Source organism: Symphodus melops, assembly GCF_947650265.1.
Source record: "Symphodus melops genome assembly, chromosome: 8".
In the NCBI taxonomy this organism is placed as follows: Eukaryota; Metazoa; Chordata; class Actinopteri; order Labriformes; family Labridae; genus Symphodus; species Symphodus melops.
The window spans coordinates 19,612,014-19,639,761 of record NC_136698.1 but is presented as its reverse complement, the minus strand read 5'-3'; the positions used below and the strand labels follow the sequence as shown (position 1 = coordinate 19,639,761).

Here is a 27,748-nt window from a genome sequence, read left to right as displayed (position 1 = left end):
GTGGAAGAGGTGTTGATGATGCTGGGCATTTAAAGAAAAGCCACCACGGACAGAGGACAGGGACCTGACGGATTACACGGTTTTATCGAGAGGAAAAAATCTTTTGCTTCAGTAAATCAGTGAAGAATTTTCCACACTGATCACTGTGCTTTACGGACCTTTTCCCCACTCACCTCGGAGAAGGACCAAGTGGTGCCGACTGGAGGATTTAAAGACTCTGTTTTAAACTGTGTCTGGAGACCACCCTGCCCTTCTCCGCTTCAGCATATTTCCCAAAATACAAAAACTAAAAAAAACAAAGCGGATATCCCTGCGAAATGGTGAGTGAGCAAATGTTTTAACCCATCTGTTGTAGGAGAATGTGTGAAGAAGATTTAATAGCCTAATATCTCCTGTAAAAAGAGGAATCAACAAGGATTGTATTTATTTACAAGTCCTTCAGCACTTAGCTGCTAAAGTTGCACCTACACTCACGGATGACAAAAGAAACACTTTTAACAAAAGTCTCAAGGAGAACTAAATTCCCACTGTTTATATTCAGCATGTTACCATGTAAAGCCTGAACGTGGACTGTGCAAAAATAAACAAATCAGGTTCAGCATAATAGGATCTTAGATCAGAGTTATATAGAAAGTAGGCTATTCTTATTTAACCGATCACTATCCACTGAATGACTGTGTCATCAGTCAGAACATGCTTTGGTCCCGGATAAACAATTGATTATAGCCTGTCCCTGAATAAGAAATAAAGACACCTGCGCAAGGCAAAGCACTGCTTTAAAGTCCGCGACATTCAGATGAGCACAATCGTGTATTGATTTTGTTAAGAGTTGACAAATCAGCATACGGCATGCGCAACATAGTAAGGGACATCATGTAACATTAATTTTTACATATTTATTTCGATTATCACAGCCTACAAGGGAACATAATGCGCTTTCTCCTTAAAGCATCATAAATACTGTATTACAATCCCTGTGGATAATTCAGACCTTACAGTTTCTCTTCAACGCAAATATAGCCTTATATAAAATCAAAATAGAAATAATAGAATAAGCAAAATGTGCTGTGTTGAACAGCAGATAAGGCTATAAGGCTCAGTGTTATACAGCTTTGTATCAGTATTGCTTATTTTAAAAAAGTTAGGGCATCAGGTTAATGATACTGTTAGATGGATGGATGGATGTGGAACATAGGATACAGTTTGATTAAATTGTTTGGTACACAGTTTAAGTTTCTGTCATCCCTCAGATTCAGCCTCATTTCTTGTGTGTGGCTTCCCAGCAGCTTGTGTGTTTTCACACTCATTATTAATCCAGTTTATTGAATGACTTAGCACTTACAATTTATTCTTTTGGCAGTTTTCTAAATCAAAGATGAACAATCAATCCTGTTTATGCTCCTGGAGGATGTAGCACTTTCTTGTATTTGCTGGCCCACCAATAATGTTCACAGTGAACAACATTTTTTCAAACCAATAATATAATAATAATAATAATAATAATAATAATAATAATAATAAAAGTAATCATTCATGTTCATTCATAAGTCTTGAGCCAAATAATTTATTAATATTTTTAATCCTTAAACTTTTACTTAACAGTTTTCCTCCTCTGACAGAGCCTGATTGTTCCATGTTATGGTTCCAATATCAGCCAGTATAGATGTAGCTTTATTTTGAATTGAATTAAATTTTGAAGCCGGTCAGACTCGCTAGGCCCAAACGTGTAGTGAGGGTCTGCTTGGAACGTCTGGCAGAACCCTCTGTTATCGAGGTCTTCAACTCCCACCTACGGACAAGCTTCGAATCCCGGGGGAGGTTGGAGACATTCAGTCCGAGTGGACCATGTTCTCCACCTCCATTGTCAAAGCAGCTGCTCTGAGTTGAGCAACCCCATAGCACCAGCAATCAAATATATTTTGCGCCACCACAGCCTGGCAGTGCACTAACTTTGCATGTTAAACTGTGCAGGAATTTGCATGCAGTTTCAAAATGAATCATACTTTAAATTGTGACTTTGAAAAAAAGTCTTTTTGTGTATGTGATTAAAATATTAGTCTAATGTTTCCATTATCTCGTGTTATAAAGCAGATGAGGTAAGAAAGGTTAAATGATTGGTATTTAAATGATTGGTATTTACAGTGCCTTGCATAAGTATTCACCCCCTTGGCTTTTTACATATTTTGTTACATTACAACCTTTAAATTAAATATTTTTCATGTGAATTGTATTTGATTGATCTTCACCAAACAGTATAAGTTTGTGAAATGAAATGAGAAAAATATGTATATTGTTTATTTTCTTCACTAAAAAACAAAAAATTAGTTAGTGCATAAGTATTAAGCCCCTAAAAAGTTCTGGTGTTATCAATTACCTTCAGAAGTCACATAATTAGTGAAATTACGTCCACCTGTGTGCAATCTCAGTGTCACATGATCTGTCAGTATATAAACCTCTTCTGAGAAGACCCAGAGGCAACAACACCACGAAGCAAGAGGCAGAACCAAAAAAAAAACATGAAGACCATTGAGCTCTCCAAACAAGTTAGCAACCCTCTGTCAGCGAGGTCTTCAACTCCCACCGTCTCACAGAGGTTGGAGACATTGAGTCCGAATGGACCATGTTCTCCACCTCCATTGTCAAAGCAGCTGCTCTGAGCTGTGGTTGCAGGGTCTCTGGTGCCTGTTGTGGCGGCAATCCTCAAACCCAGTGGTGGACACCGGAAGTAAGGGAGGCCGTCAAGCTGAAGAAGGAGTCATATCGGCCGTTGCCAGCTCATAAAACTCCTGAGGCTGACGGGTACTGGCAGGCCAGGTGTTCCGCAGCCTGGGCTGTTGTGGAGGCAAAAACTCAGGCCTGGGAGTAGGTGTGGGAGGCCATGGAGGAGGACTTTCGGACAGCCTTAAGGACATTCTGGAAAACAGTCCATCGCCTCAAGAGGGGGAAGCAGTGCTTACAGTTTAACAGTTGAGGTCAGAGTGCTGACCTCAACTGGGGGATGGAGTCGAGCGGTGGAAGGAATATTTCGAGGATCTCCTCAATCCCACTGTCACGTCTTCCAATGAGGAAGCAGAGGTTGAGTTCTCAGAGGTAGACTCGTCCATCACCCAAGCTGAAGTCACCAAGGTGGTTGGCAAGCTCCTCAGTGGAAAGGCACCGGGAGCGGATGAGATTCGCCCTGAGTATCTTAAGTCTCTGGATGTGCAGGGGCTGTCATGGTTGACACATCTCTGTAACGTCTCGCGTGGAGGTCGGGGACAGTGCCTCTGGATTGGCACTGGTGTTGGTCCCTCTTTTCAAGAAGGGAGATCAGAGGGTGTGTTCCAACTACCGGGGAATCACACTCCTCAGCCTCCCTGGGAAAGTCTATTCCAGGGTACTGGAGAGGAGTATCCGGCCATTATTCGAACCTCAGATCCAAGAGGAATAATGCAGAACAACAGATCTGGACCAGCTCTACACTCTTCAGCAGGTGCTCGAGGGTTCATGGGAGTTCGCCCAACCAGTCCACATGTGCTTTGTGGATCTGGAGAAGGCGGTTGACCATGTCCCCCGTGGCGTCCTGTGGGGGGTTCTCCAAGAGTATGGGGTCCGGGCCCTTTGCTAAGGGCGAGCCGGTCCCTGTATGAGAGGAGCAGAAGTCTGGTTTGCATTGCCGGCAGAAAGTCGGATATGTTCCCGGGCTGCCCTTCATCACCGGTTCTGTTCATAACTTTTATAGACAGAATTTCTAGGTGCAGCCCATTTGCTCCATCGAAGCTGGACCTCCAGCGTGCACTGGGGCAATTCGCTGCTGAGTGTGAGGCGGCTGGGATGAGGATCAGCACCTCTAAATCTGAGGCCATGGCTCTTGACCGGAAAAAAGTGGCTTGCTTTCCGGGTCGGTGGGGAGTCCCTACCCCAGGTGGAGTAGTTCAAGTATCTGGGAGTCTTGTTCATGAGTGGGGGGAGGATAGAGCGTGAGATCGACAGATGGATCGGTGCAGCGTCCGCAGTCATGTGGTCGCTGTATCGGTCTGTTGTGGTGAAGAAGGAGCTCAGCCGATAGGCGAGGCTTGATGTACCAGTCGATCTTCGTTCCTACCCTCATCTATGGTCATGAGCTTTGGGTCATGACCGAAAGAACGAGATCCAGGATACAAGCTGCTGAAATGGGCTTCCTCCGTAGGGTGGCTGGGTGCACCCTAAGAGATATGGTGAGGAGCTCTGTCACAAAGGAGGAGCACAGAGTAGAGCCGCTATACTCCTTCACATTGAGAGGAGTCAGTTGAGGTGGTTTGGGCATCTATTCCGGATGCCTGCTGGACGTCTCCCTCGGGAGGTGTTCCCTCCTCTGGAAGAGGCCTCGGAGTAGACCCAGGACCCGCTGGAGAGACTATGTCTCTCAGCTTGCTTGGGAACGCGTCAGGGTCCAGCCGAAAGAGCTGGAGGAAGTGTCTGGGGCGAGGGAAGTCTCTGCTTAGACTGCTGCCCCGCAACCCAGCCCCAGATAAGCGGCAGAAAATGGATGGATGGATTCAATTTTGAATTGAATTTTGATACCCAAAGTTTAGAATCTAACTGTGCATAACCTTGGGTGTGGAAAAATTAGGCCAATGCAACAGTGCAAATGCTGCAGTTCTTTGACTTCAGGCTGGCTCCAAAAGAGCCAGAAGTCACACACACCAATTCAAATAAACCCGTAAATAATAAACAGCAAAATAATGAAGGTGTGAAGTCATGAATGGAGGTGTGTTTTAATTAAAAGGTGTGTATCGATGTGATTCTGACATGTTGCGGACCTACACCAGTTAGGTGCCAGGCTGATCTGATTGACAGGCAGGCACGATGAAACAGTTTATCAAGAGGCTCAGCTCCAGCTCTCAGCTTGCCGTTATGTTGTCTGAAAGTTAGGCTGACACAGAATTTACAGCATGGTGACTGTCACTGCTAAGCCTCTAGAGTCCCGCGCAGTAACAGATGGGTGATGTCTATTAATATCAACAGTTCTAACAGTTAATCTTTAGAATTATAAAAGTCTTCCAATTTTGTAGTTCGTAGTTTTTTGTTGTGGTGACGGCACTCTGCATAAACCATTTTCCATTTTAATGCATCCTGTGGATGTCACTGTCTCATGATGTGTGGTGGACTGGGTGCAATTCAAGAGGGTGATTTAATTTGATTCAGCTCACTTTTACACTGCACTTTGTCAAAAGCTTGTCAAATGTTGTGTACCATAGCCACCGAGACACTTTAGTTTGCACACTGCCTTTTGGCCTAATGCTGCACTATGATCCTGAGGTAAACAGCAGGACAGTGAAAGAATGGCATACTGCAGCCCAACGCACTTTGTCAGTATTTTATCAACCGGAGCATTGTGTAACCACACTTAGCAAAGCCATATGGACGTTAACCTGCAAGAAAGACTGAAGGCAAGTGTTAGCCACACTAAGCAAACCTGTTTGACATTTGCTGTTTATTTGTTAACATCTGGCCGAGTTTAACCCACAGTACAATGCTTTTTGGTTCACACCCCTTGTTTGTTTCCATTCTCGTTTTCACATACACTACAGTGACCTTAACCCCAGTCCACTTGCAAGCGGTCCAAAGTTTGATTCTTTGGTCTACACCAGAGTTTGTTTGTCAGTTTACAGTCACATTCAATTGGCTGTCAGAACAAGCACAACCTTTCAGCGAAGGCTCACTCTGCTATATGCTTTCATTAAGAGTCATCAAAAGGTCAGCCCAACAGTGGAGGTAAATTTGAAGCAATACGTGAATTTTTATGGATTTAATGTGTTTGGTTTAAATCTTTTACAGGATTTTAATTGTGGGGACACATTTTTTGGTGAATTATTATGGTCAGAAGACTTGTGCAAATCTTCAAATAGTAAAGTAAAAGACATTGTTTGTTTGTGGCTGCTGTGGCGTTTGAATCGCCACACACTGCTGTCAGTGTGTGTGCTCTCTGCATTGGACATGTGCAACATTGTCATACGGTCTCAATAATGCAGATCTAATGAGTGAGAAAAACGATGAATCAAGTAATTTCATGATAACTTAGTTCAAGTCCAGAAGACAATTATGTTTGATGTGGTTAAAGTCAAATGAGAATATTTTTATATATATAAAAAAAATATATATATATACTTTTATTTTTTACATCACAAGTAGAGAAAACTATAATTCTAAGCAACTTCAATCTCATTAGTTGTTTTGTTGAAGTCGGCATCTCTCTCTGGATGTCTGGAACACACTGAAGTCCTCAGTCAGATGATCTGGGGGGCCAAAGCAAACAAAGACCACTTGACAATGGTCTGGCTAGATTTTGCCAGACATAGGGGCTTGTCCGGAGGGGCAGCTGGTTCGACCCTAAAAATCCTGAACTTTGATTGTCTGTTTGTCCTGTTTTTTTCCAGAAGGATGATGGTAGTTGTCTTTACAAGTCAATGCAGCCTATTTTCTTTTGTTTGTACTTTGAATTGTAAATACAAACTTTGCACATCTGTTTTACAAGGCAGGTAAGAGGAAAGTATTGCACCTTGGCAGCAAGGGCGGTAGCAGGGAGGAGCAAGGGGGCGCTGAAGCTACCCCAGGAATAGCTATAGCACCCCTCTTGCACTTGTCTATGGCAAGTGCATGATTTCCCTCTGTAACCTATTATAAATTTAATACATTTGATTATTGAGTTGCAAATTCTGACTCGTTATTGCTACACTATGCTCATTCATATAATATTAGGTGTTAACTGGCAGCATCAGTTTGTGATCTGAGAATCTGAGGCTAAATGTGTGTCTGTTGCTTGCTGCTTATGTAAAAGCACCGTCTGTGACATCATTTTGTTGAATATGTATTCATACTGAGGTATGTTTACTTATAGGCTTGTGAGCTTACATCTTTATCCCATGAGCTGAATAGCCTTATGTTACGACAGAATGTTGCAGAGCAAGTACTTATATGTGCGCACAATATATGTGTCGCGAGTGTTGCAGTATAAATTGAACTTATAACCAGCATGGAAAAGTTCAAGTCAGGATGGGGTTTCAAAAAAATATCCACATTGTTGATGATCCCCCAGAGCACCATCAAATCTGTCATCATCAAATGGAAATAACATGGGACCACAACAAATCTGCCAAGAGAGGGCCGGCCACCAAAGCTCATGGACCGAGCAAGGAGAGCATTAATGAGAGAGGCAACAAAGAGACGCTAAAGGAGCTGCAGAGCTCCACGGCAGATACTGGAGTATCAGTCCATAACACCACAATAAGAGGTACACTCCACAGAGTTGGGTTTTATGGAAGAGTGGCCAGAAAAAAGCCATTACTTAAAGATAAAAATAGTGAGTTTGCCAAAAGGCATGTGGGAGACTCCCCACATGTATGAAAGAAGGTGCTCCGATCCGTTGAAACTAAAATGAAACTTTTTGGCCACCAAGGAAAACGCTTCTTCTGGCGAAAACCCAACACAATTTATCACCCCAAGAACACAATCCCCACAGTGAAACATGGTGGTGGCAGCATCATGCTATGGGGGTTTTCAGCAACAGGAACTGGGAGACTGGTCAGAATAGAGGAAAAGATGGATGCTGCTAAATACAGGGAAATTCTTGAGCAATAGAAACTTATCCAAAGCGACTTGCATCTGTCATTGCAGCAAAAGGGCGCTCCACAAAGTACTGACTTCAGGGGGGTGAATATTTATGTACATTGAAGTTTTATATTATTTTGACACGTGTTGTTTGCTTCCCAATTAAAAAAAAAACATCTTCAAAGACGTAAGCATGTTCTGTCAATAAAATGATGCAAACCCTCAAACAATCCACTTTAATTCCAGGTTGTGAGTCAACAAAACAAAAGTCAACAAAAATGCCAAAGGCGATGAATACTTTTGCAAGGCACTGTATTTCTGTGTTTGAACACAGAAACTCACTCTTCAGGCCAAGTATGTGCTGCAGTTGGACCACTCCAGTCAAAAAATCTGTGCATGCCCTTGCTTTATGTGATGCTAAATGTGCATCTCACACTCACACAATTAATTGGATGTATGTATTTTTCATACATTTGCAAAATAAAATACAAATAATGTTTTTCTAGTTGTAATAGAGATGTTCTTGCATTTTTTAAGTCAACCTTTATTTTTTTAATCTTGCTTTTAGTTGCATGTCTCGCAATGGCTTGATTCCTCGTCTTTACACTTGTGCACATGGTGTATGTAAGTTGCTCCTTGAGCCTCCCTTTTTCTCTCTGTCAGACGTGTCCATTATCACTCCCCCCTTCTCCCCTGCAAAGCATGCTATTTTTTTTACTGCTGTGCCTCAATTAATATGCCTCATCGCAGATGGTTGATGGCTGATGACTAGAATTCATCCCTACTAATGAAATATGCCATAATTATTGTGACATGATTAAAAGAAAAGATGTGTTGGGTTTCCAACATGAGTGATAGCTGACAGATCCTCCACTGCCCTGTCTGTATCTCCTGTGAGGCTCCCTCCGCTCGGCTCCAATTGGTTGGATGTTATGGATGAATAGATTCCACTGTTAGGACTGTGACCTGGACATGCCCCTAGATGCTGACTGAATGTAAAATAATCCCCCATCATCTGTTCAAGGCAGTTACTGTGATGCAGTTGAGCAAGGAAAAAAATATCATAGAAATCCCCAGGTTTATATGAGAAACCACTTACTCTCATTGTTACTTACATCATTTATAAGTTACTTACATTTTATAAAAGCAAGATAAAGTAAATAAACAACAAATATTCTCCACAAAAATATATTTTTGACAAAAATTAGCCTAAAATTCAAGTAATTTAAACACACAGTATGTAAAATACGCCACTTGGGGGCCCTCAATCAAAACAATAAAAAAAGATGACGTTGAGGCTGGCAGGGCATCATGGGAGTGATTCTCTCTGCAATCAGGAATAAAAAGCCCTGAATTTGGTTATTCGGTTGGTTGCTCTGCTTTCGCTGTGCAAGTGTGTGCAGTCATACAAACAAAAAATGTAGATATGCCAAATATTCATCTGATTGTTCGGGGTCAGCAGATCAGGCTGTGACTAGGATTAGTTCTCCCTGTACAGTGAACAACCAATAACACGCAATCTGGCCGATTTGTCCCAACTTCAAAAACTGAACTGAACTGAAGACAATTTACAGTACTTGTCAGATATTGCAAAATGTGTTCCCAACGTTTGTTGGGATTGAATAGTCTCTTTTGGAGAAGAACATGCTAACACAAGAGAATGTCAATCACATGATAACAAACGATCATGTTGATATCATGTTGCAAAAACATTAAAAGGATGGGTACAGGCTGGAAGTCGGCACCTTGCGTGTCCAGTGTATATTGCGCTTTGATGTTTGTGGTACTTTGACACAATGTGCTGTATATGTTTCTGTGAACTGAGCAACTCTGTAACAACTGCACAAATGGATGCCTTTACATCAAGAAATGTGTCAGGATTGTGTCCAATGTTTTGGGATTCACTGCAGCAAGCGCACTAGCCAGCTGTGAGTCATGTTTACTGAATCTGCCATCCATTTAGCTAAGCACAACACCGATAGTGCTGAAATACAGTCTCTGAAGTTCTGTATTTTGGTCACCATCTTCTCCTCTGTGACCTGTTTCTCCAAAAATAACATATGCATCCATATTTGTGTATGCTTTGCGTCTCTGTTAAAGCATTGAGGGTGATGCGCTGACAGCCACACTTTATTGAAATCCTTGTCGCAGTGGAGTTTGCACACACAGGCTGTTGCACTGGCTTTAATACTCAGAGCTGTCACCAGTACACCAGTATCTCTCTGTAGGACCTTATTTGGTGAGTCGAGCAGAGCAAAAACTGTGTGTTAACTGTGCAATGAATGAGAAACTGGGCTCGGTCATCTCCCGCAACAGACCAGCAGCCTCCATTCTAATCTCTGTGCCATAGGCAAGGCAAGCTTCAGAAAGATGTTCCTGCTCGTCACAGGTGGCTGTGCAGGGTGCCTCTCCTCCTCCCTCTGTTGGTGACGCTGGATGAAGCCTTGAAACAGCACTTTGGAGCCATTTTCTTTTCTACAAGCCTAAGAACTATTGCTCTTTCACTTGCCAAGAACCTCCAATCTAATTTTCTCCGCTGAAAGAGGGATAGTGGCAAACAGGGGGAGATCCATAGCAGGCCTTACCCACCAAAAATCCAGATCAATCTATGTGACTAGAGAGTTTAGGAGCTCCAAGGAAAATACATGGTTAGTTACTTACAGTGCATGAGTATTTACAAAAAAGGGGACTTTATATACAGGCCGTTGCCAGACCTTTGTTTTTATTATTATCAGCTTACAGTACGCATATTTTAATAATCCTATATTGTATTTGTGCAGCACGCAATCATCACGTTAAACATAACCAACAGCAATATGACCTGCTAGCCTATAGCCTACACCACATAAGCCTATATTGAAGCAATGCTATGATGAATATCCATAACACACTTGACTATACAACATATTAGATGTAACACCAGAAGCATCTCTCAAACATTGCATTTTAAAGCAGTCAACAGAGGGATATGCATTGACATGAGACACACACACACACACACACACACACACACACACACACACACACACACACAGACTTTGAAACTACCAGTACTTTGAGTGGCAGCAGCACAGCTCTGTCCTCTCACCAGTCCTTCCTGTCAGTACAGCTGGATGCGGCATTGGAGAACCGCCTCATCAAAGTATCCTTCCATCCAGACTTAAACTTGTTTAAGGTTCTTTTTAAAAGCAAGCTGAATCAGCTGGGCCTTCTGCACCAGCAGCATACTGCGCCGATGCTCTGAGGAGACGCTTTGGAAAGTGGAAAATGAGTTTTCACACATTGTTGTAGAAGTTCCTAAAGTTAATTCAAATGTGTGCGCTGTGAGAACTATGTGAGAACATAGCCTGGATTTATACAGATACCCATGGCGAAATTAAAACTCATCCAGCTTTCAAAAATCCGCGGCTACAGTGACGTAGGCTACATCACGTACGCAGCTTAACTGTCTTTTTAGTCAGGCCGTGATAGGCTGTTGCAGTGTAGATTCCCATCAATCAAACACAATCACACCATTGTTTCTTTATAATTTTAATGTTTTACTGATAAAGAAAGCAACATCAATGCAACATGTAATTTGCACCTATGAAAATATAAAATTAAAGTTGTTGTTTTTTGTAAAGATCTGTGCCTCAAGTGGGTGGGGGTGGGGGGGGGGGAGGTTGTTTATACATAGAGCCAACTTTGGATCTCAAGACGCTTTACAAAAAGCAGGTAAAAGACTTTACTCTTTGCTATTTATTAATACAAAAAAAGAACAACTTATCAACTGAACATTTAATGCATAGTAAATGTTCCCCTCTTCACAAACAACAACAATCTGTGTTAGCTCTGACTGACTGATGGGTACCCAGACTCTTAGTCATTGGCGACCTGAGGCTGGATAAGTCTCATGTCTTGTTAACTTTATAAATGTAACATCATTTAATGCTTTGCTTGGCACCTACTCATCTCCCATGTTGTTGATGCAAGTGTGCAATTTTCTTTTTTATTGAATATCATTACAACAACCTGACAGTTTATTGCGCTTGGCCATGTGGGTGGATCCTGGCATTTTTCCAAATCAGGGCTGAAGTCCAATCACAAAGTAGATGTCCTGCTGTAGTTTGTGCAAACACTCTGCAGGAAAGCAAATGCTTCTGACAAGCAAACATGACCACCAGCTATTAGAGAGTGAGAGATCTCCGCTCAAGAAAGACTGATTTACATAAATGTAGTCTGGCATGGACTATTAACATTTTCCTACTTTTGGATAATAATAATTATTCAAGGGCTGCACGATGGTGCAATGGTTGCACTGTTGTCTCACAGCAAGACCGTTCCTGGTTAAAATCCCCATCTGACAGGAACATCTCTGTGTGGAGCTTGCATGTTGTTGTTCGTTGGTCAATAGTTTTGCCTGATGTATCCAAAACAGTTGCCGGTTGTCAGGAGTGGATAATAGGGCTGGGAATCTTTGAGTGTTGGAATCTATTTTTGTTTCAAAATGATTTTGGATTCATGATTCAAAGTCTATTTTTGAAATAATATTTTCCAGGCGATACTTTTTTTTCATAGTTTGGCTGGTCCTGCAACTTATAAGCCCTGTTTCGACCAAAGGCCCCCAGAACTAAAAGGTTCAGGGACTTCTCTTCAAGGAACAAAAACGTACCTGTGTTTCATGGTTGTGGGCGTTTCCAAGCTGCCTGAACTTCTAGGGAGTTTATGAAAATCAGGCTGTGTTGCTTTGCAAATGACTTTATTGATTAACAATGGAAAGGAGATGAGTGCTGTGTTTAGTGTCATTGATGAAAAGAGGACTCTAATCAAAATGTTAAAAAAAAAAGAACACTCGACATCTTTCATATTTCACCAAGACACAGCTTTGAGGGAGATTCATTTTTCAACCTCTGCAATGAGTGTCTTAAAGTTACTATTGTAGTTAATTATTTTTTGTGATTATACTTTAGAAAATCTGATTTTTTTTAATTGTGAATACAGAAGATCTGTCTAAGGATCCTTTTGAAATTGTATTGCATAAATTGGCCTAATAGCTCTTGATGTGTTACGTTAACATACCGGTCACATAAAGCCTGTTGTCCTGTATTGTACAGTTTAATTGCTTGCCTTGCCAGTTTAAACGCTATATGCGGCTGATAGTCCAGTGTGATTTATGTTTGTTTTTATATTTGTCTTAGAGTCCGGAGCAAGTTAAAGTCTGGAAAATATGGTAGTACATGCTTCATGATCTACTCCAGTCATCTGAGACAGGCTGAACTTCTGCTTAGTTAAAGAGCTAACCTTAGCACTTATCAGTAAGTGACTGATCAGCAAAAACAATCAATATAGAGTTTTGGAACTTATTTAAAATCTAAGAAGATAAGAATGTCAATGTTTACGCAGGTCATTTTTTCCCCACCTTAAGTGGATAACATACATTTGTTTAGCACTTGATTTAGGAAATCGTCATTCTGGGGCGATAAAAAATTCCAAACAGATTTCATCCACACTTGTGTTTGTATTTATTGGATAAGCTCCTTGAGATTTATCATCTCATTTTCAAGGAGGTCCTAACATAAGACAATTTACAACATGACAAAAAATGATGAACAATAAACACAATAAATTCAAAAGACAAGACAACAAGACAAAACCAAACAAAATGGTAACAATACATAAACAAACTGCAACTCACTAAAAACAAAACAGATTAATGAATGAAAAACATTACAACCAAGTGGTGACCAAAATGGCCTAGAGTAACAGAGAACAGAATATGAAAGGATCCAAAATAAACAAATGACGAGGAGGACAGTGTTAGTGATAACAAGAACACTTTGTCACTGAGAAAGAGGACAGAGCATTCTGAAACTAATGAAAATACATGATAGATCTCATCTGAACAGGTAAGTTATTCCAGTCGGTCAGTCCAGTTTAGAGAAATTTGTTCCAGTGCTGTTGTCTTCTTAGAGTGATTGATGGCCAATTTAGTGCATAAACAATGAACAATGATAAGTAGACAAAGAACAACCATGGATAAATCTGCATAGTCTATTTTAGGCCGAGTTGAGCTGAGCAAGATCAGATTTAGATGAGATTTGGTAGATAACGTCAGCATAATCAAAAATTGGCAGTATTAGTTGAGTGGCTATAGCCTTTTGCGAACATTGAAAATAAAGCAAGATTGATACAGGACACTATTAGCAAAATTGACTTTGCGTAAGACATGATCAATATGTGATTTAAAAGACAGTTCTGGTTTAAGCCAAACACCAAGATAATAAAATGATCAACTTAATTCAGATGTGTGCCATCATCGCAAGTGATAACCATGGGCTGAGCAATAGATCCAAGTTTCCTATGTGAGCCGAATAGCATTATATATGACTTAGATTTATTGAGAAGTAATTTATAAGATAAAAGCCAATTTTATAAACTATCTAAGTCAGACTGGAGTGAGCTTTATATTTTTGGTATATCAGTACTGGATGTATATATGAAAGTATCCTCAGCATACAGTTGAGCAAGACATTTGTGTTCATGGCAAACCATTAACAAAGACAGAAAAAGAAGTGGACCCAACATGGATCCCTCGAGAACGCCTTGCTGTTGTATCAACATATCAGACTTTTTCCCTGGAAGTATACACACTGGTTTCTATTGTAAAGGTCTGATTTAAACCTTAGTACTAAGTTATCAGAAACACCAGTTGTATGAAGTTTGTCCAACAGCAAGTAATGGTCAACAAAATCAAAAGCCTTTTTAAATCAATAACAATTGCTGCAGAGAGTTTACAATTATCAGCAGGCCAGAACATGTCAATGTTAATTTTAAGCAAAGTTGGAATGGTTCTGTCTAAAGCCAAATTGAAAACTTCATAAGGTATTATTTGCACTGAAAAGTTTGAGATTTGGCTATACATTATTTTTCAAAGACTTTGGCAATAAAACGGATGGACAGTTAATAAAATCAAGAGGACCCCCAACTGAAGTGGAATGATCCTAGCACATGTCCATACAGCAGGTAACTCACAGTTGGTTAAAGCCTGGTTCACAAGGCAGGATAATTACGCCGATTTTGGCTCCGATTCTCCCCTTCCGATAATCTTAAAGACGCCCCGATCATCATAAGATAATCTTATAAGATCATCCTGCCGTGTGTGGTGTGTTAAGACTACTCTCGTCTGGTCGGAAGAATGTCGGGACCGCTCCGATCTCAAATCGGGGATATTCAACATGTTGGATTGTTTTGACCCGATTTCTCATCATCTGTGGTGTCCCCCGAGGGGAAAACGAGCACGAGCCTGTTGAATGTGACGCATAGCCAATCAGAAAAACAACAACTACTCACCTCCATATCAACATGTAGCAAGTACAGCTCATGCTCCCGTAGTCTCCACTCCTTTGACCGACGCCTCTTTTTAAAACGTGTTTTTCAGATAAACCCAGCACAAACGATCCCTATTACATCCTCTTCGTCCGTTTGTTGACTCTGGAATCACGTTTGATCTCGAGAGGATTTCACGTCTGATCGGGGAATGTTCGCGAGTGAAATCGGTTCGTGTGTGGTCTGTTGATGTTGCCGTGTGGCCGCACATCACACACTGTACGACCAAAACTATAAAACCTCCGATTATTTATCGCCATGTGTGTGGTCTCTAAAGTTTGGGAAAATCGGCCGACAATTTTAAAATCCTGCCGTGTGAACCAGCCTTAAGGAAAGATTGAAAAGATCAGCAAGCGGGAACATAAGAATATGAGAAGCTACCTTAATGAACTTTTCTTTCCAACCAGACCAGCACCTCTATTCTCTTTTAATCTATTGATACATTTTGAACCTCGGTTGGTACTTTTTTTCCAAAATTAAAAGAATTTAAATAGGGTGAGTTGTTGCCTGCAGAGCCTGTGTCCAGATAGGGCGGCTGTGGCTCAGTGAGTCGTTGTCCTTTGAATGTAATCCAAAATTGCTCGGAATTCTTAACATTGGAGGTAAGAGATTCTATAAAATAGTATATTAGTATAATAGTATAATTCTATAAATTTTGAGTCATTGTCTTGCACAAATTCCTTAGTTTCCTGTAAACTTCCCAGTCAGCACCATCTCTTGTCAGACGAAATCTTGACCAAGCTATATCTCTCACGAAATAAGCTTATCACTTCAGGGCTGATCCAAGGGCGGTGATTACCTTTTAACCTTGACCTTTTCCAAGGAGCATGTGTGTCAATAACATTTGAAAACTCAGAATAGAAAAGGTCATAGAAAAGGATGTACTGAAAGTTCACGTTTTTACACTTTATCAAACTTGTTGGACAAACCAGAATTCAATTAGCAAAGCACTCATCATAGGTCAAGGCTGTGGTCAGCTTCACCACAATGCAAGAACAAATTGTTTTCTGTATGGCCCAAGCAGCGTAAGTATAATGAATCTGATTACAGTGTAACATATCTTGCACAGATGTCCTCTCAGCAGCCGCCAGTTAGAGCAGCAATGGTGCAGCAATAGTCCAGCAAAATCCTGACTCAGGGCTGGCTTCAGGCATAGGCCATCATTTGTAGTCACTGGCCCCATCCTAGGGTGCACTGGTGTGAACACTGCACATTTTGAATATAGGCCTGAATTAAACGAGATATATAAACCAGCTTACTGTGATGTGCTAGGATGTGAAGATATGGTGGTTTGCTATGGGGAACAGATTTTTGGATAATCAACCTCCATGTTGATGTTTTTTAATGCACTGTGAACACCCTATTAAATCCAAATGTTTGCTTAATCTAATTGGAGATGTGTACCTCACATTTGATGCACATACGCTATCATTAAACATATAACCATTCAAATTAGAGAAAAAGAGAATCAAGGAAATTAGACATTATTTTTAAATTGTTTTTACCTTCTTACAGTTTTTCTCATTTACTTCAGCTTAATTCTCAAATGCAGGACTGCACACGATTAAATACAATTATACTGATAAGAAATGGTCCATTAAATTATCCTAATTGTTCAGACATAGGTATTCTGTAAATATTCATAAGATGGGGTGTTTGTGGTGTCTGCTTGGCCAATGAGCTGCTAGATGACAGTAATAGGAAACAATGAGTGTCATTTTGTAGCAAGTTTTGTATGTGTATAAAAATGTGACTTCAAATAAAAGTGTGGTACATTGGATTACATAAAAAAATTACTTGAGATTATTACCACTCAAAGTGCTTTAACACCCAAAGGTCACACCTAAACATTCACACACTTATGTTATATACACTAAAGAGTCCATCAGTATTAACTAATCCCATTCATACACCGCTGATGAAGCAGCAGGAGCAACTTGGGTTTTTGCCTGAGGACACATCAAATATGTTACTACAGGAGCTGGGGATCGAACCCTTTTTTTCCAGTTTAGAGATGACTGACTCTACTACTGATCTATAGCCACCCCAACTGATGCATGTTATATCATGCTACCTGGCTTTTTTCACTTTGTATGTGTATGTGCAAGTCAGGCCCACGCTGGGTCAAACAGATGATGACATTTAATGTCTTAAATGTGACCATTTGTTGCAAACAATGAGACTCTTGAGGCCCTTTATCTGATGCTCTGATAAGGTAGGAGGAGCTTGTTAAATGATAATTTTCTTCAAATCAGTAGGTCCCTGATCCATTGAGCTTAGTTAGACTGCTGAATGCTAAAACTTTTGTAATTTAGCATTCCTAATGAAGGGGTAACATTTTTTTTGTTTTCTCAGCTGTTCAGCTCAGATTTCCTGAATCTCTTTGATTTGGCGAGCTGGATGGAAAGAGTTTGCTTTAAAACAGAAAGGAAACATTAAATTGAAATTTAATAAGCTCCAGAGAGTACTGCAGAGACTAGCCTGTTGGATCTCATACTGTAATGCTTTGCCTCCATTTAAAATTGCATCATATAATATGACTTTTGGGAGCACCCTGGTTTTGCCTTTTCTACTATTGCTGAGTTCTAAATGAATCAGCCAGCACATGTCTCTCCTAGACTTATATTAAGCGGGGGGGGGGGGGGGGGGGGCCAAAGTATAGTCTTTAAAAAAAGAAACTTTGGACATTACCAAAGACACTGGAGCTTAATTGCTTTAAGGGATTTGTAAGGGAGCTTTATACTTCATCTAATCCTTCACCTCTCTTAATTAGGAGGACTCAAACTCTAGAGGCACAACAGGACACATTTATAATGAAGAGAATCTTGAGCATCCTTAATCAAGCAACCAGACTCATACCCAATTACAGACTTGTATGTCTCCCATAGTATTTTTCTCCAGATTTTCCCTTTAGTAACATTTGAGTGAACTGCTTCTAACTGGTGAGTGATGTATTGACTGTCTGTCTTTAGTGGTTTATTAAATGTCTGTCTCGGCCAGGACACTCTTGAAAAAGAGATTTTTAATTTCAATAATTTTCTGTACTAGTTAAATAAAAATAATCGTAGGTTATAGGCATTAAATTTGCAAAATGCCCCTGAGCTTTTTCTGATTATTTAAAAAAAGGAGACACTTTTTATCATCGGCTACTAATGCCAAAAACTTCTCTCCCAGCTTTTGAATTGCAGAGCTAATTTTACTTAGTTACCATCTTCTTACCCCTACTTGCTTTTACTGAGATATTTTACTGCTTATTTTGTCAAATGACAATTGCCTTGGCGGATATGAATCATGCCCATATGTCCAGTACATTATGTGCCCTTATGGTCTGCTGTGAGTTGAATAAGACAAGAACTGGCAGGGTGCTGGCCCTGTGTCTGTAGGAGCGTGACGTCTCCAAAGGCAGGAGGTTTTGCTTCTGGCTCAATGGCTTGGTTTGCTTGGCTTGATGGCAGCCTGGACCAGGCTCTGAGGGGATGTAACCCACAGAGCCTGGCAGAGCCTTGAGCCCCGGCAATCTGCTGCCTCCCTGGATATTGCTGGGCATTGCTAAGATGCAACACCTTGTATGTCACAGCATCAGGGGAAAATCATGCCAAGACAAAAAAAGATAAACAACCCCGTTTGTAACACTACATTGACTCCAATGGGCATTGAGGACCCACCCTTTCCTAAATGTTCATTTTTGGACAGTTTGAACAACTGTGTCAGGGTTTCTAAAGCATTTTATGTTTACGTTTTTCATCACCTTGTGATGCTCTGTAAATGTTTCTACCTTTAGATCAGATTCTATTTGTACAACTCTCTGAATCCAAATTAGTAGAATCAGAATTGGGGCGACAGTAGCTCAGTCCATAGGGACATACAGTAGGTAACCAGAGGGTCGCCAAGTAATAAATTTGAATTACAGTATAATATGGTAGATGTCATTTGAAGAAAAGGTATAAGGTTTTTTCAGGCCTTGGTTCTCTGTCTGAGTCCAAACTACGCTTGCCATTGCTACTTTTTCCTTATCTGAATGGATGGTCTCAGGATGTCCTATGTTGCTTATATTTACTTAATATGTTTCACCAGCTTGCAATTTACAGAACTTATTTTACTCTCAGTGGTTTTACAACATTTAAACTTCCTTCTTTTTGTCATCAACAAACCCAGGACTTTACCACCTACAAAGATACAAAAAATATTCTTACTCATGTTCCACCTAATGGCTGCCTATACTTCAGCAATAAATAAATGGACTTGAGCTTGCATAGTGCTTTTCTAGTCTTCTGACCACTTAAAGCACTTTTACATTCTGTAGTATGTCACCTACTTCATCCATTACAAGTCACCATGACACATTCATTTTCCACTGATGAAGCAGTTGGAGTAATTCGGAGTTATATGTCTTGCTCAAGGACACATCAGACATATTTCTGCAGGAGCTGGCTATAGATCCCTCGACCTTCTGGTTGAGAGACATTGACTCTTAGAGCGACCCAACTCTTCTCCACTCGTGTTCGCAGCGGACACAACTGTCCTTGTCTCGAGCTGAACTGCTGTGTTAGCAGGATAACAGTAGCGCTCTTTAGTTTGTTTTAGCTTCACTTTGCATTTAAATTTTCAACCATATTGTATTCTTTTGTTCTTCTTTTCTATAATCCCTCACTTAAAAAGCTTTTATATGCAAAGTGGTGAGCTGGCCATCCCATCCATGTAAACATGATGTAAACACGGCTCTGACAACATCACAGAGAGTGGGACTTGTCCGTCAATTCATTATAAACAGTCATGACTCACAGATGTCACTCACTATATATAAATCGGATTTACTGGATTTCTGTTGTATTCATGGAAAAAAAGTTGCACATTCTGCCTTTAGATATAAACCACTGAATTTATTGTTATTGATGGTAACAAACTTGTTAACAAACAAACAAACTGAATTTTCCATCACCTCTCTCCCTTCCTCATCGATGGTGTAATTATGAAACCCTTCCTAATTTTGCTTAGAGCAAACACTGCATAACAAACAAAAAAGTTCTTTGAGTCACGTGTTGTCAAATGAACAAAGCCACAGAACACAGAACAGCCATATGTATAAATAAACACGCATGGCCACCAGTTCTACCCAACGTGCAAGCGCTTTGCTAGTCTTCTCACCACTAAAACCCCTTTGACACTGCATGTCACTTTCACCCATTCACACAATGATGGTAGAGGCTGTTATGTTGGTTGTATGCATCTGCATGGAAGCTAAATATGATTTATGTTGCTCTTAGTGCCTTTTTAGGAGGAAAATTTAGTTAAGCCTGGTCTGTGCTTTCGTTTGTGTTGATGAAGACAGGGTTGGTTTGCATTTGCTCCTTAAGTGTTCCTTTATGTTTATACCTAGTTTTTGCACCTTTATCTCTTGGAGTTGCATATGCAACTTGTTTTGTTTCTGTAACTACATGGTGTATTTGGAAACCAAAAACCCAGCCACTCTTTTAGAGATGTATATAAAAACATTGTTTCATATTGTCTTATGTCTCTGCAGGTGTCACTCAATTGTAGAAAGCTGTTGCCAATCAGCTGAAGTGTTGGAACCAGAGCAAAGTGTACCAGTGGTTTGACCATGGACCTAGGATTCAGATGGCTGCCTCCTCTCAACAGTGGTGCTCTTTATCTCTTGCTCCTTGCCAAACTGGTGATACCATCTCACACCGAAAGTAAGTCCTATTGTGCAAACAGTCAGAACTCTGCCCATGTTTAATCGTTTTAAAGACCGGTGGATTCTGCAGTCTGAAATACAAGACTGGGACCGTATTCACGAAGCCTCCTGAGCACTAAGAGTTGCTCCTAAAGTTCAGGCTAGATACTTGTAAAGATGAACGTTATTCACACCGTGTCTTAGCTCTTAAGAGAGCTTCTAAGGTATAAATCTTTATAGAGAACAAGAGGACTTCTAACAGGCTTGTTAGGGCTGAAGAGTTTCTCAAGCTGAGGAGAAAATGGAGAAATGTTCTTCAGACGCTACATGAAGAATATTAATGCCTCATAATGGGCTAAACAGATGAAAGTGATTTGTTCAGACATTTCGATCCATCTACGACTTTTTTCTGTGGTTACCTCCACAGTTGCATCCAATCACTAATTAACACTCTTTGCATTCCTTAATAACTATTAGCTTGTGAAGAGGCTGCTGCACAATTAAGCAGTGATTTCAGACATTTTGTGGGATGTAGAATTTTAAATTCAGTTTACAATTTATGAGATGTTAATTTCATAGTGTTTATGATTACACAATGTCTGACTGGATTCTATGATTGACTTTTTTCCTCCATTTTTTTGGACCAACCAATCACAGCTTCTGAAAACGTGGTTCAACCATACCTCCTCACTGAGATAAAAGTTTCTGTCTCTTCTCATGCAATTGATGAGGTTCAACCTGGAGGCTGAGTATGCACCCAGAAAAACTCAGGTTGTAGCAGACATGCTGTCCAGTAGCCGCCAGCAGAAAACGGGCTATGACAGAGACAGCCGCACAGATGTTCAGCGTAATGTTGCCACAGTGATGAGCAATGTCCCAATATCGCCGTCAAAAATTGACAGCATCCGAGCAGAGAGGGCCACTGACGAGGAACAAGAATTGACCTGGTACATTAACAAGGGTTGCCTGAACACACATCAGACACCCACTAAGGAACAAAATAGCCATAGATCTATGTGAACATGAAAAAGAGATTTTCCTCATCACAGGAGACTATTCTAGATACCTGAAAATACTTCACACACACACTAGCTGCACTTTGTTTATGCTTTGTTTGGTTAGATGCAAGGACTTTGTGTTCTGATTTCACGCCTTCAATTAAATACAGATTGTTAATTATTAATAAGATTAGTATTAAATTATTAATTGTGAGACTGATATTGTAATATTTGGTTGTTCTCTATTATCAGAGTGGTTTATTAATCTCAGTTTAATAAGAAATTATTGATTCATATTCATAACTAAATAAAGTTAATTATTAATTAGATAACCACAGCTTCTTCTCTCACAGACATTGTTTCTTTTTCCTTGCTCGTGTTGTATGTATGTTGCTTTGGATTATAGCGTCTACAAAGTGAATTGTTGAATCAAACTGAATAATAGACAAAGGATATTATCTTATTATCGAAACAAATATATGTCTATGTTCTTCTTACTGCAGTGGTTTGAATGTATTTATTTTTGCCTTTATGCCTCAATTTGGGACTATGTTTGCTTTATTGCCCTTTATTGTTATCCAGAGTTATTAGAACTGCTCTTGAATTCATAAATATTTTCTACAGCCTGTATGACAGACTTCTTTCTTGGAACATTTCTATTACGATTGTTTCCACCAAATACATTCAGTTGAATTTTGCCTTTGTGTTTATATAAGTTATAAGCTCACATGCCAGCTCCCTGCTACTATTATTACTATTATGAGTTGGGTTATTTGCTGCTTTTTTAATGGCTTGTTTGTTTGAATAGATGTGGCTCCAGGCACGAATTGGCTTCTAAAAATACATCATTATTGACAGAGTTAGATGATGATACATTTCCTTTAAGTTCACCTGGGAGCTCTCTGTACCCCAAGTCAATCTACATATGTCAACTAGTCTAGAGCTCTGCTGCACGCATCATCTCTGGAATCCCCTCTGTTAATCACGTGACTCCTTCAGCCACATTCCCTCCAGGTTAAATATCACATTGACTTCAAAATCCTTCCCCTCACCTTTAAGGCTTTCTATAAACTCGCTCCTCTGTACCTCTCTGAACTCCTTCATCAACACACCCACCCGCATTCTCAGGTCTTTTTCTTCCATTTAACTCACTACACCACCCTCATGCATGTGCACCACGGGGTCCAGAACCTTCAGTCGCTCTGCCCCCCCACATCTTTTTACACTGGTGCATTCAGTCTGATCATTCCCCATTCGATCGGATCATTTTATCGAGGTTCCTTTTTATCTCTGCTTTGTAAGATCAATCAATCAATCTTTATTTATATAGCGTCAATTCATAACAGGCGTTATCTCGAGACACTTTACAAAAGCAGGTAAAGGACCTTACTGTTTGTCTGTTAACATTAACAAAAGAGCAGGTAACAAGACCATGCTCATTGTTATGTTTACAAAAAGCAGGTAAAGGACCTTACTTATGGCTATATTACAAGAGCCCAGCTTAATCCGTCATAGCGTGGCAAGAAAAAACTTCCTTTTAACAGGCAGAAATCTTCAGCAGACCCGGGCTCATGACGGAACAGCCATCTGCTAAACTGTGCTGGCCTTGAAATGGGATGGGGGAGATGGGACAAGATGCAGAAAGAAGAATAGAATAGGATAGGTTGGGGGGGGTCTGGGCAGGCCATCCTCGGGGCGGGGGGGGGGGGCGGGGGGGGGGGGGGGGGGTTGTTTGGGCAGGCCATCCTCACCAACAGTCCCAAGGAACCTAAGAGAGCTCAGGAGCTCCCAGAAAAAGGAGAGGTTAGAATATAAAGATAGTGACAAGCAGTAATAAGATAAGAAAGCTGGGAGAGAGAGAGGGAGAGAGAGATAAGAGATCCTGGTGCCAGTTCCCCCGGTAGTCTAGGCCTATAGCAGCATAACTATGAGCTGGTCCTAAGCCAGCCCTAACTATAAGATTTATCAAAAAGAAAAGTTTTAAGTCTATTCTTAAAAAGTACCTAGTGTGTCTGCCTCCCGGACCCCGACTGGTAGACGGTTCCAGAGGAGTGGTGCCTGATAACTAAAGGCTCTACCTCCCATAGTACTTTTAGAGACTATAGGCACCACGAGCAGGCCTGCATTCTGGGAACGTAATGTTCTTGTCGGATAGTACGGTACAATTAACTCTTTAAGATACGATGGTGCCTGACCGTTTAGAGCTTTGTAGGTGAGCAGAAGGATTTTAAATTCTATTCTAGATTTTATAGGGAGCCAATGGAGAGAAGCCAATACAGGAGTAATGTGGTCCCTTTTCCTAGTTCTAGTAAGAACACGAGCTGCAGCGTTTTGGACGAGTTGAAGGGTCTTTAGAGATTTACCATAGCACCCTGCTAAAATAGAATTACAGTAATCCAACCTGGAGGTAACAAATGCATGAACTAATTTTTCAGCATCATTTGTAAAGTTTGTTACATGAGAAAATGTCATAACATCCATGTTTTCTGATGACCTTGAGAGCTTGGAAAAACACCTTTCATTAAAATGTATTATTATTATGCTTTCTTTTAATACTTGTTACCTTTTCTCTGCCCTTTCCTCTATCCCTCTTTTGTCAACCTTTTACTCCCCTTTAGGCATGCCAAGCTTCATTAAGTCCCCTGATGACCAGACAGGGATATCGGGTGGAGTGGCATCATTTGTGTGCCAGGCTGTAGGTGATCCCAAACCTCGAATCACCTGGATGAAGAAGGGGAAGAAAGTCAGCTCTCAGCGCTTTGAGGTACATTATAGTAAAAGGCCTCAGTTCTTACTGCCAGATGTGTTGAATACTTAGAAACTCCCTTTATACTGCTGAGTAGCTATCTGCATTTTTTGTGTCTGAGACAGAAGGACAGACAGAGCAGGGAAGTTGATTCAGGGATTATTATTTTGTAGAGAATGAAAAAGCGTCATTTGAATATTTAGAAAACTTTCTGAATCAATAATTTTGTTTAAAATAAAAATCAAGAATTTTCCCAGTTTGTCCACATCCTACACTTATGTCTTAACCGTGAAACCAGCCCCTTGTATAAGGGGAGTGTAGATTGTAGATCGTAGTTTAGTGTAGAAAGTTATCCAATGCAGAGTCCATTCCTCTCTAATCTGCGCTAGACCTGGATTTATTCAATGTGAAAGGTGTCATATATATACATGTGTCTTAAAATGGACTAAAACGGCACTTGTCAAGTCATCAGACTATTTAACATGCTTTTCCAACACCATCACACTGCGCCGTCACACCTTTTTATTTGCAATATAAGAAATGGTAGACTAGCAAATAAAACTTTTTGTCTTCTAGCCTTGAAATAACATTTTTTTCTAATATAGTACTTGATCCATCTTTTTCTCGATCCCTAAATCTGTAATAAAGAATTTTTCAAATTCAAATTTTTCAGGACGGCATTATAGTATCGATCAGTGGATGTTTATGCACGATAGGCTTTAAGTGATGATCTCTTTGGGAGAGAACAGACAAAACTATATCACATAAGATATGTAGCAGCCCCATTTAGCTGGAATGGAAGGATGCTTGTTTCATAATCAGGTTTTCAACTGTAAAATTGGCTGTCAAATGAGGCTTTTTCTAACACATCTGTGAATATGTGTGTGTGTGGATATATATATATATATGTGTGTGTGTGTGTGTGTGTGTGTGTATAGCAGTTTATATTTAGCTATATAGCTAAAGAAGTAAATGCGTATATTACCACTCATATATTTCTATTGAAGTGTTTGTAGAACTTTAGTAAAGACTGAAAAACACAATGAAACAAATTTAAAAATGTTATCATGGGAGGGAGACACGCAGTTACACTTTGGCGTTAACAATGATTGTATTATTATTATTCAAAGTGGAATCCAATCATCAGGGGATGCCACCAGGATGGGAATTAAAAGGTTAACACTAAAATTAAATAAATATATTGTATATTTATACGCATATTTGCTTTCTCAGCGATGCAAGTATGTTTCATTAACAACTATATGCTATTGTAATGTGTGGATCTGAAACTGAGAACAGAACACTGATAGACTTTTATCTTGCCAGGTGATCGAGTTTGATGATAGCTCAGGCTCAGTGCTACGCATCCAGCCTTTGAGGACCCACCGCGATGAAGCCATATATGAATGTACAGCATCCAACAGTGTGGGAGAGATAAACACCAGCGCCAAGCTCACTGTCTTAGAGGGTAAGACCTGACTAAATGTCTGCCCTCTATTTTATCTGTAATTGCCTGCACATACCAAGTATGCACATATTCATGTTGTCACCATTGATTGGACCGTGTGTTTTTGTTTGTTTTGTTAGAGCTTAACCAATGTGTACAGACAACAAAGTACACTGAAAGCCTACTTTGTGACTCTGTCCAACGTGTTTGTTTTTGTTCAGTTTAACCATTCAGATCAACTCAGTTTTACACAAATGATCTATGCCTATAGAAGCAAGAGGGAAAGATATTTGATATTAGCTGATATTAAACAGAAAGTTCTGTAGCCATTTTTCAAATGCACTGAACACAAAACATTAACAAAACAAAAACCCTACCAAAACAAAAACCCTTTAGTTCTCTTTCATAGAGTTCATTTTGTGTCACATTGGGAATGCCTCCACTTGACATCAACATCTCCTGTGTCTTGTGGGCCAGTTTCGGCTGCAACCACGTAGTTTAGCCACAGAAGTGAAGCTTTGTTGGCGGTTTGCATTTGTTCTTTAGGAGTTGAGCCTCAACCTCTAGCCAAACAGTAGTTTGTGGATTTTTATGGTTGATGGTCCGAGCTGTGGGTCAGACCTCCTTATGACCAACGATGGTTTGTTTCTTCACTGGCATTGTTGAGCAGGGCTGCGAAGGGCCATTTGATACCACACTTTTTGCACACACACGAGTGTTGTATTAGTGCATGATCCAGAGCCCAAAATGTTGTTTGTCACGGTGGCAAAACGTAGTACTTGGTAAGATAGACTTTCCTGAGTGGCAGCTCTTGAAGTGAGTTAAATCTTATTCGCTACAGAGTCCATATTGAGCCACTTTTTATTTGCAATATTTATTTGCCTTACTTCATTCTCTCTTAAGTTATCATTAGCTTCTCTATAACAGGTGATTTTGGATACCTTTCAAACTGGAGCACAAAGGAAGAGACTTGTCAATAATGTTTATTGACTGTTTCAGCAGTCAGTAGTGCTGTGGGTTACCTGTTTTATCTGACTAGAATTTTTGGTCAAAATGTTCAAATTCAGTTTGTTACTGCTATTTAAGATGTGTGAGCTTGCTTTTTTAATGAATATTTCATTAGGTGAATGTTTTACATGCTAAGTCAATATCTCTATTTCTCTTCCTTCTCCACAGCTTCCAGCCCAACAAATGCCTTATAAATGTGATGTATACAGATTTTAGACAGGTGTTTATGGGAAATTATATTCATATTGGTTATGAAATCAATGTTATCCCCCCCCCCCCCCCACCCCCCCCCCCCCCCCCCCCCCCCACCCCAGCCTTTCATATCCCCATCTTTTTTCCTCACTTTAGAATGGTGAGATGCTGCCAGTGAACCGCTGCCTCAGGCAAATGTTTTGTGTATTGTATTGTTGCTTGCTGGACCTAAATAACCTTCAAGGCTGACACTGGCTTATGGGTCCCAAAGCAAGTTATTATTTTAAAGCAACTTTGAAGTCCAGACACCAGAGCTGTAGTTATTTGAAAAGGGGCGTGCTCTGATGACTAAACAGTTGGTTGATGTCACTACAAATTCAAATGGTAGTTTACTGCCAAGGGTTAGGGTTAGGGTAGATTTGCAGATTGAGATATTGAACAAGTCAGTAGCATTGGATGACAGATTTGATGTTTTAGATGTGACAGTTACAAAGGATTAAGCTATGCTTCTTGCAGTGCTTTTCTTGGTACTATGGACATACTGTAAACAAGGACCCATGAGGAGTATTTCCATACCTCCTTTACCCCACTATAGTGCTGAATTTGACCTTTTATAAAATTCTGCTTGTCAAAAACCTTATAAACCTTCACAAGGTTTTTGATAAAGCAGTTTTTTTTTAAATCAGAGTGAGTCTGTGATTAGACTAAATAACTGTAAAGTTTGTTCTCTGTTCTCACAGGAATAGTTG

The 27,748-nt window shown here is 40.2% G+C and overlaps 1 protein-coding gene across 4 annotated transcripts in view; it reads left to right on the top strand.

The window, feature by feature from the left end:
- LOC306828688 (receptor-type tyrosine-protein phosphatase F-like) overlaps positions 1–27,748 on the top strand; it is a 78,550-nt gene continuing 50,802 nt past the window's right edge. For all 4 annotated transcript variants that reach the window (XM_079351239.1, XM_079351237.1, XM_079351236.1 and 1 more), the window contains exons 1-4: positions 1–320; positions 20,456–20,627; positions 24,225–24,370; positions 25,679–25,820. In XM_079351239.1, the coding sequence (XP_079207365.1) occupies positions 20,534–20,627; positions 24,225–24,370; positions 25,679–25,820 (382 nt within the window). In that variant the 5' untranslated portion in view covers positions 1–320; positions 20,456–20,533. The remainder of the gene's footprint in view (positions 321–20,455; positions 20,628–24,224; positions 24,371–25,678; positions 25,821–27,748) is intronic.